The 15,036-nt window shown below is 39.5% G+C and overlaps 1 protein-coding gene across 1 annotated transcript in view; it reads right to left on the bottom strand.

Annotated features, from left to right (window-relative positions):
• PREP (prolyl endopeptidase) overlaps positions 1-15,036 on the bottom strand; it is a 113,559-nt gene that overhangs the window by 82,071 nt on the left and 16,452 nt on the right. The window contains exon 7 of the mRNA XM_056343244.1: positions 1,628-1,733. Coding sequence (XP_056199219.1) covers positions 1,628-1,733 — 106 coding nt within the window. The remainder of the gene's footprint in view (positions 1-1,627; positions 1,734-15,036) is intronic.

The raw sequence follows: 15,036 nt of genomic DNA, 5'->3' as shown, positions 1-15,036 counted from the left end.
AAGTAATTAAGAAATATCCTTTATAAAAAGAGATAGTGACATGTCCACACAAAAAAAATAATTAACAATCCTCCAGAAAGGAGTATAAAACTGTTACCTATCATCACTAACCAAAATTTAAAATATTGTATTAAGACTTGTTGATGAACTAAGGGAAGACCACACAACCACACAGCATAATAAAGACAGGGAGAAAAGAGAGCTATACTCCCTGTATTGCAGAGACACTATCAGTTCTAACCATGCTCATAAACCTCAAATGTTTATGGGCATGAGAACAATCTTCTTGGGATCAAATATTTAACAAGGACCTCTTGCAGTATTGTCTTGGTTTCAGCTGGGATAAAGTTAATTTTCTTCTTGGTGAGGGAACAGAGTGCTCAGGGACTTTTTGGTTTCACAGGCAGCCAGGCCAGCTGACCTGAACTAGCCAAAGAGGTATTCCATACCATGATGGGGTTTCATGCGTGGTATATAACTTGTGTGTCTGTCTGTCTTGGCCAGGGCCTGCAAATCATTGCTCAGGGACTGGCTGGGCATCGATCAGCAGGTGGTGAGCAGTTGTATTGTGTGTCACTAGTTTTCTTTCCTCCCTTCCCTTTGGATTTCATTCCTCTCCCCTTCTCCCTCTTACTATAACCGTTATTGTTGTTATTATTATTGTTCTTTGGTTTTTATTTTACCTCAATTGTTAAACTACTCTTACTTCAACCCTCAAGTTCTACATTCATTTCCGATTCTCCTCCCCACCCCACTGGGTGAGGGGGGAACAAGCAAGTGGCACTTAGTTACTGGTTGGGGTTAAACCACAACAAGTATTTATTCTGTTTCTGAAGTTTTTGAAGACAGAAGCCACAAAGAATCAAGAAGAGCTAAATTGTGTTCTATGCATATTGACAAAAAAATTTCAATAATCCAATATTCTGGAAATACAAACCCACCGATCAGTAAAACAACTACACCCATCATTAACAATAGCCATATGGAGAAAAGTACCATCATTTCAGCCCATACCACTGAGGCTAAGATGATAAATACACAAAAGCCAAAGTCTAATCTGACTAGAAGGCAAGAAAGGAGCACCTCATGGATGTGTGTTTGAAGTAGAAGCAGATACTTCTACTGTAATAATAGTGATGCTACAGAACAAATTTATATTACTAAAATATTACAGGATTTTTGTTTGTTTCCTAGTACTGTAAGGAGAAACCATAATGTTACGTATACACCAGGTCCTGTCTTCAAAAAAGGAAGAGCAGTACTTGAAGGGAGACACATGAACTTTTAAAAAGTAAAAAAACAAAAACAAACAACTTAAACATGGAAAAGTACTAGTGGTGTAGAAAGAAATGGAACACACACTGGCAAGGTTCCTTAGATTATCTCAATTTTTCCTTGTGACCTTTTAAACAAACTACAGAACTAAGAATGGAGTTTTCCATCTACTGATACATAACAGAAAATGGAACGCTAGCAGAAGCAGTGTATATTTTCTTGTAATTTCTGCATTAGAAGAAACCAGGTTAAGCAATATGCATATTTAAATATATATATGTAAACATAGAGTATTTGAAGTCTTACGTTGTCTTAAAACGAAGCAAAACTTCGCAAGCAAGAAAGCGCATACCTGATATACCCTGAGACTCTGTCTGTAGATCACAGTACCACAGTCTGTTCACTGGATCACAGCCTTCTCTGATAGACAGCAGGACATATCGACCATCGTCCGATACCTGCAACAAGTTACAGAAAAATCAAAGATGAAAATCAAACAGGATTATATGTTTATTCCACTGTGAATTAAAAAAAAAATTATGATTATTAAATGTATTCCAGCTGAAAATGTGTCTAATGAGTCAGGGTGGCTATCTGCTCCACTGTGGACATCCATGTGCTGCAGGGGCAAAACCCGCTTCCACCATGGTCTTCACCATGGGCTGCAGGGAATCTCTGCTCTATAGAGAAGGCAGAGTTACTGAGTGACTTCTTTCATAGAATCATAGAATCATTTAGGTTGGAAAAGACCTTTCAGATCATCAAGTCCAACTGTTAACACAAGACTGCCAAGTCCACCACTAAACCATGCCTCTAAGCAGCATATCTACACATTTGTTTGAACACTTCCAGGGATGGTGATTCCACTCCCTCCCTGGTTAGCTTGTTACAGTGCCTCATCACCCTTCCAGTAAAGAAATTTTTCCAAATGTCCAATTTAAACCTCCCCTCGTGCAACTTGAGGCCATTTCCTCTTGTCCTGTTGCTTGTAACCTGGGAGACTGACACCTATCTAAAACCTCCTTTCAGGAAGTTGTAGAGAGCAGTAACGTCCCCTGAGCCTCCTTTTCCTTCAGTCTTTACTGCTAAGGGTACCCTTCAGGAATCCCTGAGGCAACAGAGAAAGCCCAGAGAAAGAAGACTTTCCCTTGGTTGAGGAGGATCATGTTAGAGATCATTTAGGCAAACCTGACACCCGCAAATCCATGGACCCTGATGGGATGCAGCCCCAAGTGCCAGGGGAGCTGGCAGATGTTACTGCTAAGCCACTCTCCATCATCTTTGGAAAGTCATGGAGAACAGGAAAGGTGCCTGAGGACTGGAGGAAAGCCAATGTCACTCCAGGCTTCAAAAAGGACAAGAAAGAGGACCCAGGAAACTACAGGCCAGTCACCTCACCTCCACCCCTGGTCATCTCTAAGGATGTGGAGGAAAAGAAGGTCATCAGGAACAGACAACATGGATTCAGCATGGGAAAGTCATGCCTGACCAACCTAATAGCCTTCTGTGATGGAATGTGGTGGCTGTTGTCCACTTTGACTTCGGTAAGGCTTTTGACACTGTCTCATGTAATATCCTCATATGCAAGTTTAGGAAGCGTGGGTTAGATGGGTGGACAGTGAGGTGGGCTGAGAACTGGCTGAATGGCAGAGCTCAGAGGGTTCTGATCAGCAGCACAGCCTGGCTGGAGGCCTGTAGCCAGCGGTGTGCCCCAGCGTGAGTACTGGGACCAGTTCTGTTCAACTTACTCAGCAATGACCTGGATGAAGGGACAGAGTGTGCCCTCAGCAAGCTCACTGGTGATACAGAACTGGGTGTCAGCCACTCCTCAGAAGGCAGCACTGCCATCCAGCCAGACCTGGACAGGTTGGAGAGTTGGACAGAGAGGAACCCAATGAAGTTCAGCCAAGGCAAGTGTAGGGTCCCGCACCTGGGGAGGAATAACCCCACGCACCAGTACAGGCTGGGGCTGACCTGCTGGAAGGCAGCTCTGTGGAGAAGGACCTGGGAGTTCTGGTGGACAGCAAGCTGCCCGTGAGCCAGCAATGTGTCCTGGTGGCCGAGAAGGCCAGTGGGATCATCCTAGGGTACATAGGAGAAGCATAGCCAGCAGGTTGAGGGAGGTGATTCTTCCCCTCTGCTGTGCCCTGGTGAGGCCGCATCTGCAGTGCTGTGTCCAGCTCTGGGCTCCCCAGTTCAAGAGAGTCAGGGAACCACTGGAGAGGGTCAAGCAGTGGAGTACGAAGATGGTGAGGGGACTGGAACATCTCCCTGATGAGGAAAGGCTGCGAGAGCTAGGGTGGTTTAGCCTGGAGAAGACTGAGAGGGGATCTTATCCATGTCTACAAATATCTGAAGGGCGAGTGTCAAGAGGACAAGGCCAGGTTCTTTTCAGTGGTGCCCAGGGACAGGACAAGGCGCAACAGGCACAAACTGCAACACAAAAAATTCCTTCTGAATATGAGGAAAAACGTCTTTGCTTTGAGGGTGACAGCCCTGTAACTGGCTGCCCAGAGAGGCTGTGGAGTCTCCTTCTCTGGAAACATTCAAAACCCACCTGGATGCGACTGTGTAACCTGCTCTAGGTGAACCTGCTTTAGCAGGGCGTTGGACAAGATGCTCTCAAGAGGCCCTTTCCAACCATGACCATTCTGTGATTCTGTGAACTCTCCTACATCAATTAAAACACAACTTTTTGCACCTCAATAGAAGTTTCTCAGAAAGCTGTGAGGCAGTCACATCTGGTGATGTAGGTGTCCAGTTTCTCTCTAGTCACTGACTATAATGTCAGCATTCAAACCCAATGTTAATTTGTGCAAGAGCATTTGCTAAGTCATCCATCTTGGTAAAGACATGACAGAGCGACCAGTGGCTTCTGTCCAAAAAATCCTTGAGTTGCTTGTGAAGACATCAAAAATTCTGACTTTCCAAACTTCTTTATCAAGGTGTCAATTCCATGCAAAAGGAAGTTTACCTCCCCTCCCCCAAATCCTGTGGAAATAAATGGAGCCTAGCAGTGACATGAGAAAGACAGTGACGTGTATCTCATTGAAAATCAGTAATTTGGGATATACATATCAATTCACGTATTTTAAGAGATGCAGAGATGTACTAGGACTGTCCTTGCTCATCAGAGAAAAAACTGTGCTGCTGAAACTGCTAATACCTAAATGAAAAAGGCATTTATCTCAGTCAGGTCTTGATCCCTATGTAAGCACTCTTTTATTACTGTGTAACCTGTCAGCTAAACTGAAACTACAGAAGAGTTTGTCACCAGCTTCATAAAATGGGCCCTCAGTACATCTGACAGGTCTACATTAACAGACTGTTGCCTCCTCTACATGAGGAGGTCTCCCCGCCATGCTTCCTCTCTCTAACAACTCCAATACGGTCAGTGTTCGAGCCAGTGAGTATCCTAGACATGCTGAAATCCAGGTTTATCAAATGACTCTAGATTCACGCTCTTAGTGAATTAAGCCCTGTAGGATCATTTTGCTGACACATGCGCATCTCTAATACATGCCATCACAGTACTATGTAGAGAGCAGTAGAGTTTAATCAGAGCAATACCTGTTGTTTGAATGGGAAAACCAAGATTTAGTTGCTCACAATATCAGGAAAGCAAAAACCACCATGTCAGCACTTGATATATGGCACACATGCTTGCTCTGCACAGCTGCTCTGTCAACCTATTTTTTAAAAGCAAAAGCTGAATATTCACCTACTTAATACTGTTATTCACAGTACAACACAAAATGGAAAAAGCTACCCAAGTTGTAGAGGTTAGCTCTGGATTTCTGGCTACCTTAAGGCATCTGCCAGAAGTCCATCTCAGAGGTGGAAAAAGGCTGGCAAGTTTAGTCCATCTGAATGACAGTCACTTAATTCACAACAGATTTTCCCTCAAGTTCTCAAGTGATGGAACTAATAAGGTGTGTTTTCTGAGACTAAGCAGTATGAAATTTCTTAGAAACCAATCAAGCCAGTCATTTTAAGGGTACTTTTGCTTATTGTGGCAAACTAAATGATGCTTATGGAGTTTTCATTTTTGCCATTTTCATTAGGTTTACACACACAAAAATCTAATGCTACTGTTAAATTAACATTAAAAGCTACAAGCACATTATACGTTTTCTGATCAAGCTTCATGGTTTGCTTTTGCACATTTATAAATACACACACTAAAATTTCCAAAATGGCATCTGCTGGTTCATAAAGTCATCAATGAATCCTTCTTTCTACTCAGGCTTTGCAAATACACTGTTTCCTGGCAAAGCTTTTGAAAGTGCAAGTCTATCAAAGAAAGGCAGGAAGTAACAAGAAGTCATTAACTTGAAGTTTTCCTCTCTTGACTGAGGTGTTTTCAGCATATTCCAAAATAACCAGATTTTGATGTTTTATTAACACCTGATACAGAAGGCTGTTTCCTAGAATTTAAACCCCTAGTCGCAAAATACGAATCTTGAGTTCTGGAAACTTTTCATTTAGCTCTAAACATGTCTTCAAAAAAAAATTTGTATGTTCTATTTACTACTTAGATTTACTTTGGTTAATATTTGTAACATTAATTGTGCAAAATATCTGTAGAATTAGTTATGCAAAATAAATTTCAGAAGAATTGCATCCTAACTGTGCTGCTACTCAGAGCCACAGTCCTGAAGACACAAGAAGGGAATTTTGTAGAATACAGAGCAAAATCTCAGTATGTGAACACTAACAAAAAAACCCCAACAACCAAAGACCCCTCAACAACAACAAAAAAATAATCCACAAACCCAAATGAGTGTTTCCAAGTTGTTGAAAAAATGCCTGTACAAAAATACAACTAATTATATTACTAGAAAAAGTCCATACAGCTGAAAGTTCACAAGGCAAACAGAACACCTAATATTCCTACTGGACAAAAAAAATTAATAAAAAAAATATATGAAACAGCTAAATAGCTTTAACAGGGCAGCCTGCAAAATTGAGACATTTTGCCACCTCTTTCCAAGATGGGAGTATATTCAGAAATGGAAACGAAGATGAGGTGATCTTTTTTGAAAGAAGCATCTTCAGTATTTTTAGACAAACACTAACTGCAGGTGTCAGTTTTAATTAAACTAGTAACTACAATATGCTGCTTAAACAAGTGCTCATACTTGTAGAAGCACCAAGTTTCCTTCCTTACCTTGCCAATTCCTCAAACGTGTTAAATTATTGAAAGTGATATATACAAATATAAATTTCAGTTAAACTCAAGAGTATGATACACAAAATTATTTCAGTCATAGTCAGAACCCACATAAACTTGTTTTTTGGTGCTGTGAGTTAACAGTTAACAGAAGACTGCTTGCTTTACCCAAGAAAGAACTTATTCACAAATTTCTGATGAAGTTGTTGCAAAGGCAATTCAGAACCTCTGATCACAGCAAATCTGAGTACATCTAGTGAGTCCTCCATATTCCCAGCTAAACTAGTGAAGAGTTGATAGCAGTTTATGTTTAATTTGAAGTAGGAACTACCAAAGCATATTTTATTGTTGGTAGGATGCCAATTAGGTCTGTCTCTAGTTATCACTAAAGTTGTTCTTGCGTCCATGAGTTCTACAACCCAAAGGAACTTGACAGAAACAGGACAAGAAACTGCTGACTGCAGCATGCTAAAATGTTTAGTATTATAGTGCAGATTTAGACATTCACATTGCAAAGTTGCAGTTTGATGAGAAAATATTGGCAGCAGTACCTGCTTATGTGGTCTCAATCTCTACCTCTTCCTACTACTATGGTTGCTTGTATCCATGGAAGTTCATTCCCCTAGTCATGTCAGTACAAGCATTTACCATTTGCGAGGTAAACCAGACTGGGGAGCTTATCCAGCTGAAAAAAATAATGTGTTTTTTTTTTAAAAAAAAAAAGGGGGGGGGGGAAAGAATCCAGGAAAAAAAAAACACAATGAAGAGTCCAAGAAGGGAAGAAGAAAAAAAGAAAGAAAAACCCAATAAAAAAGAAAAAGAATGAAGTTGTCCCTCTGCCAGCTTAGTATCTCAGTCAGTTAACTGTGCAGTTGCACAAATGGCTGAGCTAACACACTGCACCAGGCAGCTGGAAACATATATAATAGGAACAGAGATTGCTTAAGGCAGCTCAGATGGCAGTAGTGACGAATGTGTGATCACGGCCTGAACACCACTGACTCTTCTATACTGTAAACAGACAACAGTCTGGGTTTCAGAATGGCAAAAGGAAACAGGATTTCCCAACTATCATCTGGGTTATTCTTATGCTGCTACATCTTCTTCACGAGCTGAACTACAGTCCTTGCTTTTGGCCCACAAACTTATGAACTGAAATTTCATACCAGCGTTTCACTCAAATTTTAGAATGGTTCAGCATAAGGGAGACAGCTGTAATTCAGAACTGACAGCCTGGATCATAAGTAAATTATCCTGGTTTTCCACATCCAAGCTGAAAAGGAAACACATCTCAAGAATTTCTGAGAGATCTGTAATATTCTAGTGAGTGCACATTTCTCTCATTAAAATAACTTCTACCATTTCAAACAAACACACAAGTAAAAGATAGGGAGGTTATAAAGCAACTGAACATCTTAAAATGAAGTTTTGGTCCTGTCAAAATAGGACAGAAGAAATCCTGTAGCCTTTCAGCTGGAGCTTTTAGAAACCTTTAGCATAACAATGACTTTATTGGCATAGCACAGGACTAATCCCTAACTCAGCACTAGTAAAGGAAGCATTATTTCCAAGAGCTGATGCTGGTATACAGTTTGCAGTTTCACTGCTGCCGTGCAGTCACTTGGCAATTTTGAATCTGTTTGATCTATTATTTCTGAAATACTTGCTGTGACCATCTTCACACCATACAAACATACAGAAATATTATTACAATAGCTGTGCTCCCAAGTACTAGTCTGTTTAGTCTTTCAAGGATCAAACTCTTCAAGGTAAAATCTTTATAGAGAAGTCTTGGTTTATAGTGGAGTATTTTTTGGCTTTTACTAGCAATTTTCTTTCAATGTTACATGTTCTCTCCATTTTGATGAAAAGTAACCACTGCTTAGAAAAACATTAAGAGATGAAGTGGTTTACATGTAAATTCAATAAATCAATGAATAGCAAAAGAAAAACTATCTAAAGCCTAATAAGTAACAGGAGTTTTCTAAATACTTAAGATTTTTTTCTTTCATTACAAAATATAGTTAATTCATGATACAAGCCATATAAGGAGCACCAAAGGGTTATGAGTTCTGCATTTATAACAGCAATAACCATCTAGTAGAATCCACAGCAAAAGTGAAATTAAATATTTTTGTCTACTAGCAGCACATTTCAGACCAAAAATTCATACATAATTAAACAACAACAACAAAAAAAAGAGAATGAATAGCAGAAGGTTGTCAGGTTTTCAGACTTCCTGACTTTATGTATTACTCCTCAACTAAAACTTCAATAGGAGAGACATTAAAGTGCTTTGCTTCCAAGTAAAGTGCATGACAGTAATCCCAGCGAACATTAATGCTAGTTCTTTGAATACTACCTGGGTAGTCGCCACTGCAAAATTCAGGATAAGGAAGAGCTCTCTATTTTTAATTCACAAATAGGAACCCTTTGAGTGCACATTACATTAAGGCAACTATATATACACACATCACTCCTTTTTAAGCTAGCGGATTAGAAGTTTTACTACCTTTACCCTTTTTATTATAAAGGTAGAAAAAACCTGATCGTTGTATAATTTGTTTCTGCATACCAAGATATCAAAAAATTAAACAAGTAAAATTCAGCTATTAATATACCTGTGTTGAGGAAAAGAAACTGACTTCTCCTTCAACTGCAGATGTTAACACCATTATAACTTACAACCTGTAAAATAACTGCACATGCAGGTCAAAGTACTGATTCTCATGTACTAGTGCCCTTTGCATATGGAACAATCAAACAGAGTAAATTAATCACATACAAAAAAAAATTAAAAACAAAGCTCACAAAAATCACAGACAGACTCAAAGCCAAATGGTCAAATCACTAACTGGACACTGTATACCTAGTCATGGGAACATGAAACTATCCTGAGAAGGCAAGATGGGTGGCAATAAAGATGCAACCATGAAATGTATAGCATCAATAACCAGGAATTAAAAACTCACAGCATCAATAAGCTACACTTGAACAGTGCTACTTCTTTTTTCAGTATATGCTACATATGTAACAGTTTAAAACCACTCAGAGTGACTGAGTAATTTTTTAATATTTTTTTTAATATTCATTTAGGAATGTACCCAGTGCCCACAATAAAACAGACTGATGACAGCAGTTACTTCCTAGACTTTAGGTACATGCCGTACGAAGACTTTGGCATTAGCACTACTGAACCTGAACACGACTTGACTAAGAAGAATCTACACGCAAGGAATTTCAGATTGATGCAGACATTACCTGCCTTGCATTAATCAGTATTTTAAAGCTTCCTATCAGACAAGTACAATACTGAACATAAAAACCACAATGCACATGGCTTCTACAGAGGAAAAAGTAAAAATTCATGTAGAATTTACTGAAAGATTTAATTAGTAAAGATGACAGCAATTATGCCATGCGAAAAGCCTCAAGTGTTCTAACATCACAGGTGTGCACATGCTCCCATGTCACACAGTTCTGCTTGCACAACAAAGACAACCCACTGCAAACTCCCAGCCTTTCAAATTCAACTTTTATTAACTATTAGAAAAAGCAAAGCTATTTCCTTTCCTAGAAGAGTAAACAGTTTTTTCATTAAATAAAATGATCAAGAAGCACCATTTTTTTTAGGGGGGTGGGATTTTTTTGTAATAAACGGAACATAAAGCTATGTTCTGACATTGTCTTTGCAGCGGTGCCAGAAAGTCACTGAAGCTTGCATATAGCTCCTATCACATTTTATGTTCTAGCAGTCTTTTGAGAAGATGAGGATTGGAGCAAGAACTCCCTTTCGCTAAGCGACCTCTTGGGACTGTCTGCACAGTCCAAGGGCCCTGAAGCTGGTACTTTAAGGCCACAAATGCTTGCTTTTGTTTTCTATGCATCATACTGGTTTAATCAACTAGATTCAGAAGCCCTAATGATTGGTGATCACATGAATGCATAATTTCAGGATCAGGTCTAACCGAAACCACTTACTACTTTTTGAGGAGCAGGCCTGACAGACTCTAAGCAGAACATGGACTGGTTATATGTAAATAACATGCTGATCCATCCATTCCTGAAGTCAGAAAAATTGCTCTGAGCATTAACTCAACTTCCTTTTTCCAGGTGGCTTTTTATACTTGGATTTCAGATACAATGTGCTGGTATAAAGCTCATTTCTATTCTGACCATATCCTTCTGAGCCTCTGCTAAAGCTTGGACTTGAAGGAGAACTACCAAAGCCAGAGAACTGGGACTTGGACCCTAGATTATTGTGCTTATGACTCTTTCAACTGCAACAGGACATGAGACAGCCTTGATCACAAGAGGAACACAGCAACATGTACACACATATTTATATGCATTCTCTTTCTTAAATCTAGCACAGAGTAAAATCAGTAGCCTTCTGAGGTGACAGACATCACACACTATTTTGCCTGTGGCTTTCAGCTTGCTTTTAATTGCAAAGTACCAAAGCATCAGGAACCTGGCTATGTAAGAGATTACCATCTACCATAGCCCCATGTGCAGCCAGGAAGTTTGCCTGCCTGTCTCTTAATAGTAAAATTCTCCAGACTACCGCCAGAGCTGTAGGAAGACATTCACAGTAGGCTTCTACTCCAGATTCAGCCTTCACAAAGATAGTGTAAGGCTTTAGAAAAATTCCCGCAGCCCTTTTTTTATCCTCCAGTGTGTCTCACTTGAGCAAACTGACAATGTTTTGAGCCCTTCCCGTTCATGCTGCTCACTCTTCCCCTGTGGATGCTCCACTTCCATGTTCCTGAAGTGAAAACACACCATAGACAGCACACATCTGGCACAGCTTACTCTGTGCTCTGAATTTCATTCGCAAGGCCATCTCACTGGCTGAAAACCACTGATGTTAACTGACAGCTCTAAACATAAAAAAAATTAATAAAATTGTCAATTCAGGGACTGTGCACAGTATTTGTAAAACAGTAACATGAAAAATTGTACTTGTTTTACTGCTGGCAGAATTGGGATGGGAGGGCTCCCCTTACCCTCTCCGTCCTCTCCTCTTTGCATTCCTGACAGTACCATAGGGACTTTTAAGACTACCAACTGTGAACAGCTCTTACATAACTTATTAACTTTGAGAATATCAGTCTGGCTGCGAAAGAAAGATATGCTCTGTCAGTATGGAGAAGCAGCAAGAACATGCCACTTAAAGAGAGAAGCGTGGAAAACTCTTTTCTCAGAGTAGCTACAACACTGCCAAGGTTTTAAAAATCTTCATACCAGACTGCCCTCTACTGGGATGTTATTCAAAAAAACTCCATCCCTGCTCTTCCGAACTCCCCCACCACCCTAAAATCTGTACCAGAAATATGTATGTTTTGTCTAGACTAATGAAAAGATTTGATAGCCTCTTTTTCAAAACTTATATATCTACCTAAAAATAAACAGATTTTTCTCCCTCACAAGCAATTCATTCAATTGAAGAGTTGGAAATGTATCTACATTTTTATGCCAACACCATTTTCAGCACCACAGATTTTGTTTAAATCAAGCATACTTGAGGCTGGTGTTGAATGTGTAATAAGGAAAAAAACCTGAAGCTGTTTTCTTGCATGTTGTCTTGTAAATGTATTAAGCTGACAAAATTTTACACAACCCTCTTCTGTCCTAATCAGTGACGTAGTTTCTTCTCTCCATTGAAAATACACACCACACCAACTCCCTACAGCACACCTATGATTGCTTGTTTTTTTGACATATTATAGCAACTTTATTAGTTTTGCAGTCTCTGAAGGATCTCCTTTTGCCTTGCAAGCAAGGCATTTTTCTCCCTCAACCCAACAGTTGTGAGACCTGCAAATTCTGCTCTAAATCCAAGTATGGAAGTTCAAGCTCTGGTCCCACTATAGAGAAAGGTTTGGTAGTTGAGACTAGACCACCCACACCATAATTCAACTGTCTTCCCTAGAGCTTATGTAAAACGTAAGAGAACCCAAATATCTCTACCTATTTGGCCCAACAAGGCCCTGGAAGATAAAAGCATTCGTTTATTAATCTGACAGGAATGCATGGAAGTGGACTTCCATAAAATGTTGAGCTGTGCAAAGCTGTATTTTAAAATAGCTGTGGCAGCATATTAGCCCCAAGTAAAAATATTCAGGACAGTGCCAATAAGCCATATAATTTGATTTTTTACTAATGATATTTCATTTTTCCCCCCATTACTTTGGGGCCTTACACTTTCTCAAACACATACTTCAAGGAAATTGACCAGAAAACTTGTTTGAATGGCCTGAAAATGAGATTTCTGCCTACGGCACAAGGATGAAACCACATTCTGCAATTGCATTGTTTTGGCTTTTTTTTAATTGCAGAACATGTTTTTTCCTAACCATTAAAAATCATTTTTCATTAGTATCAGGATGACAGCACCACATTTTACAGCTAGAGCTCACAGCACAACCTGTTTCAAAGTACTTTCACTTAGATAAGCTCGCGATTATGTACCGAGGTTGATCTCTGCTTTACCACTCCTTCTTAGAATAGCATTTCTTCTTAAATACCAACATCTCTGGAAGTTTACGCCTCCTACAGTTCAAGAAAAGAGTTATGGGCAGCCATGTAAACTTATTCAACAAGAACAGAAGAGTAGTGAGGTGTTTCCTACTCACAAGCCTCCCCACCTTCCCAATGCTTATGGGGCTGTTTCAATTCCAGTGACTTTAGAAATGACAGCAATGCTAACATTCTATTACTTTCCCATTCTACAGCTAGAGTTAACTACTATCAGTCTCTTCTTCCCACCCCAAAAATCTTTTCATCATTTAATATAAGGGCTATATATCCTCATTAATCACAAAAATTATCCAAGGCATTTAGTATCAGAAAAAAGATACTTCTTTTGCAGTTAAGGCTGTCTCAAGCTTTTCTTTCACAACTGAAGAGCGAGGAGATGCAGGATGGCTGTTTCTGTGCACCCTGGCCCAGCAAACTCTTTGTTAACTCACTGCAAGCACTGTATTATGAATTCTCTTCCATGGTCCTCTTCATACTTGGTTCTGCACTTCTGATCTTTAAATGCTCCAACCCTGCTTCTTCAGGTTAAATAAAGCTCTATTAGTGTGCTATCATCTCAAAGAAGGTTTTGCTACCTATAACACAAGCGTACCTCTACACCTAACACAGAAGACTGCATTTCCACAGGATTTAATACCATCCAAGACTGCAAACTCTCACTACCTTAAAAAGCTGTATAGTCTGACAAATCAGACTGCAACAGCTCTCCCCCACGGAAAAGGAATTTGCCTTCACAACATGTGTACATGAGCTCGTGAAACTGCAAAGCAATAATAATAATATGCATCACTCATGTGAATCAGTGGATACATCACTACAAGACATCTGTCACCAACAGAAAGCCCATTTATTTACAGAACTAGGGAAAAATAAAGATAACAATTCCCAAATTCCATTTTATTGCCAGTTAAACTCAACAGAACTGTTGAGTTTTTGGACAGGAAAAAAAAAATCCAAAGCCCATTTGCAAGTTTACACTGAAATTCAGGTCAGTTGTTAAAAGTTATGTTTCATGAGTAGATGAGATTATGTAGAAGTTCTGTTTACTCACAGAACCTACAGTTGGTCTGATTTGTATAGAGAAAGCTCAGTGTGGTCACTTTGCTGGGGAGCCCTTCACATTCTCACTCACTGTCTCATTTTTGATCCTACTGTTCAAATTCTTTGAAAGAACCTTTCTTTTCTGGCAGCCCTCAGAGAAGAAACCCCCAACATTTTCATGGGCTGATGTGCTGGAAGTGAGAGAGAAAAGGGAAAAGCATGGAATGACTCAGGGAAAAGTAGTTCTATGAACAGAATACCCCAAATCAGATTAAAAAATGTTTCATATTTATCCAAAGTGTCAGACCAAAAGACACCCTGCATAGAAACAAAATGTACTGACTAAACATAGTGGCTAGGAGACTACGAATTACAACAGGTTTCTATCCACTGGAAAAACATCAGTTCCCTGATAAACAGAATGACCACCATTACATTCCAACAGCACTTAAAACAGTGCACTCAATCAAGCACTGTTAAATCTAATGTGAAGAATAAACCACACACCAATTACAAAACTCAGGGTCTTTTGAACCATTCATGTAAAGAACATAGCATGGTTACCTATCACTTTGGTTCACTGGGACTTTGCACAATAGAGTAGCAGTTCAACAAAGCAAGCCAAATAAATCAATTCTAGCAGTCACTTGTTCCATCTCCAGTAACACAGTCTACACCATATTTGTGCCGATAAAACTTCTAGGGAAACTTAAAACTCTCCAACTGTGCACACAGTATTAACAGATTCTAACCTGTATGTCACCCTTCTTCAAGTAAGTAGAATGGACATATTTCATTTTCAGGAAAGACATCACAAAAATACATAGAAATACAATAAATACATGGCAGGAAGTATCCAGAAATGCTGATCATAGGAATAAGCTTTTTGCACTGGAAGTAAAGGCTGGGGCTCAACATTGACCAAGAAGAAACAAGAACAATGACACATTGTCCCTCAAATGATCCTTCTCTGTCCTGGCATATGTATCAGGCAGAACGTCCTC

This window comes from Falco biarmicus, chromosome 6 (assembly GCF_023638135.1).
Source record: "Falco biarmicus isolate bFalBia1 chromosome 6, bFalBia1.pri, whole genome shotgun sequence".
Lineage (NCBI taxonomy): Eukaryota > Metazoa > Chordata > Aves > Falconiformes > Falconidae > Falco > Falco biarmicus.
This window is presented reverse-complemented; position numbering and strand designations above follow the sequence as displayed.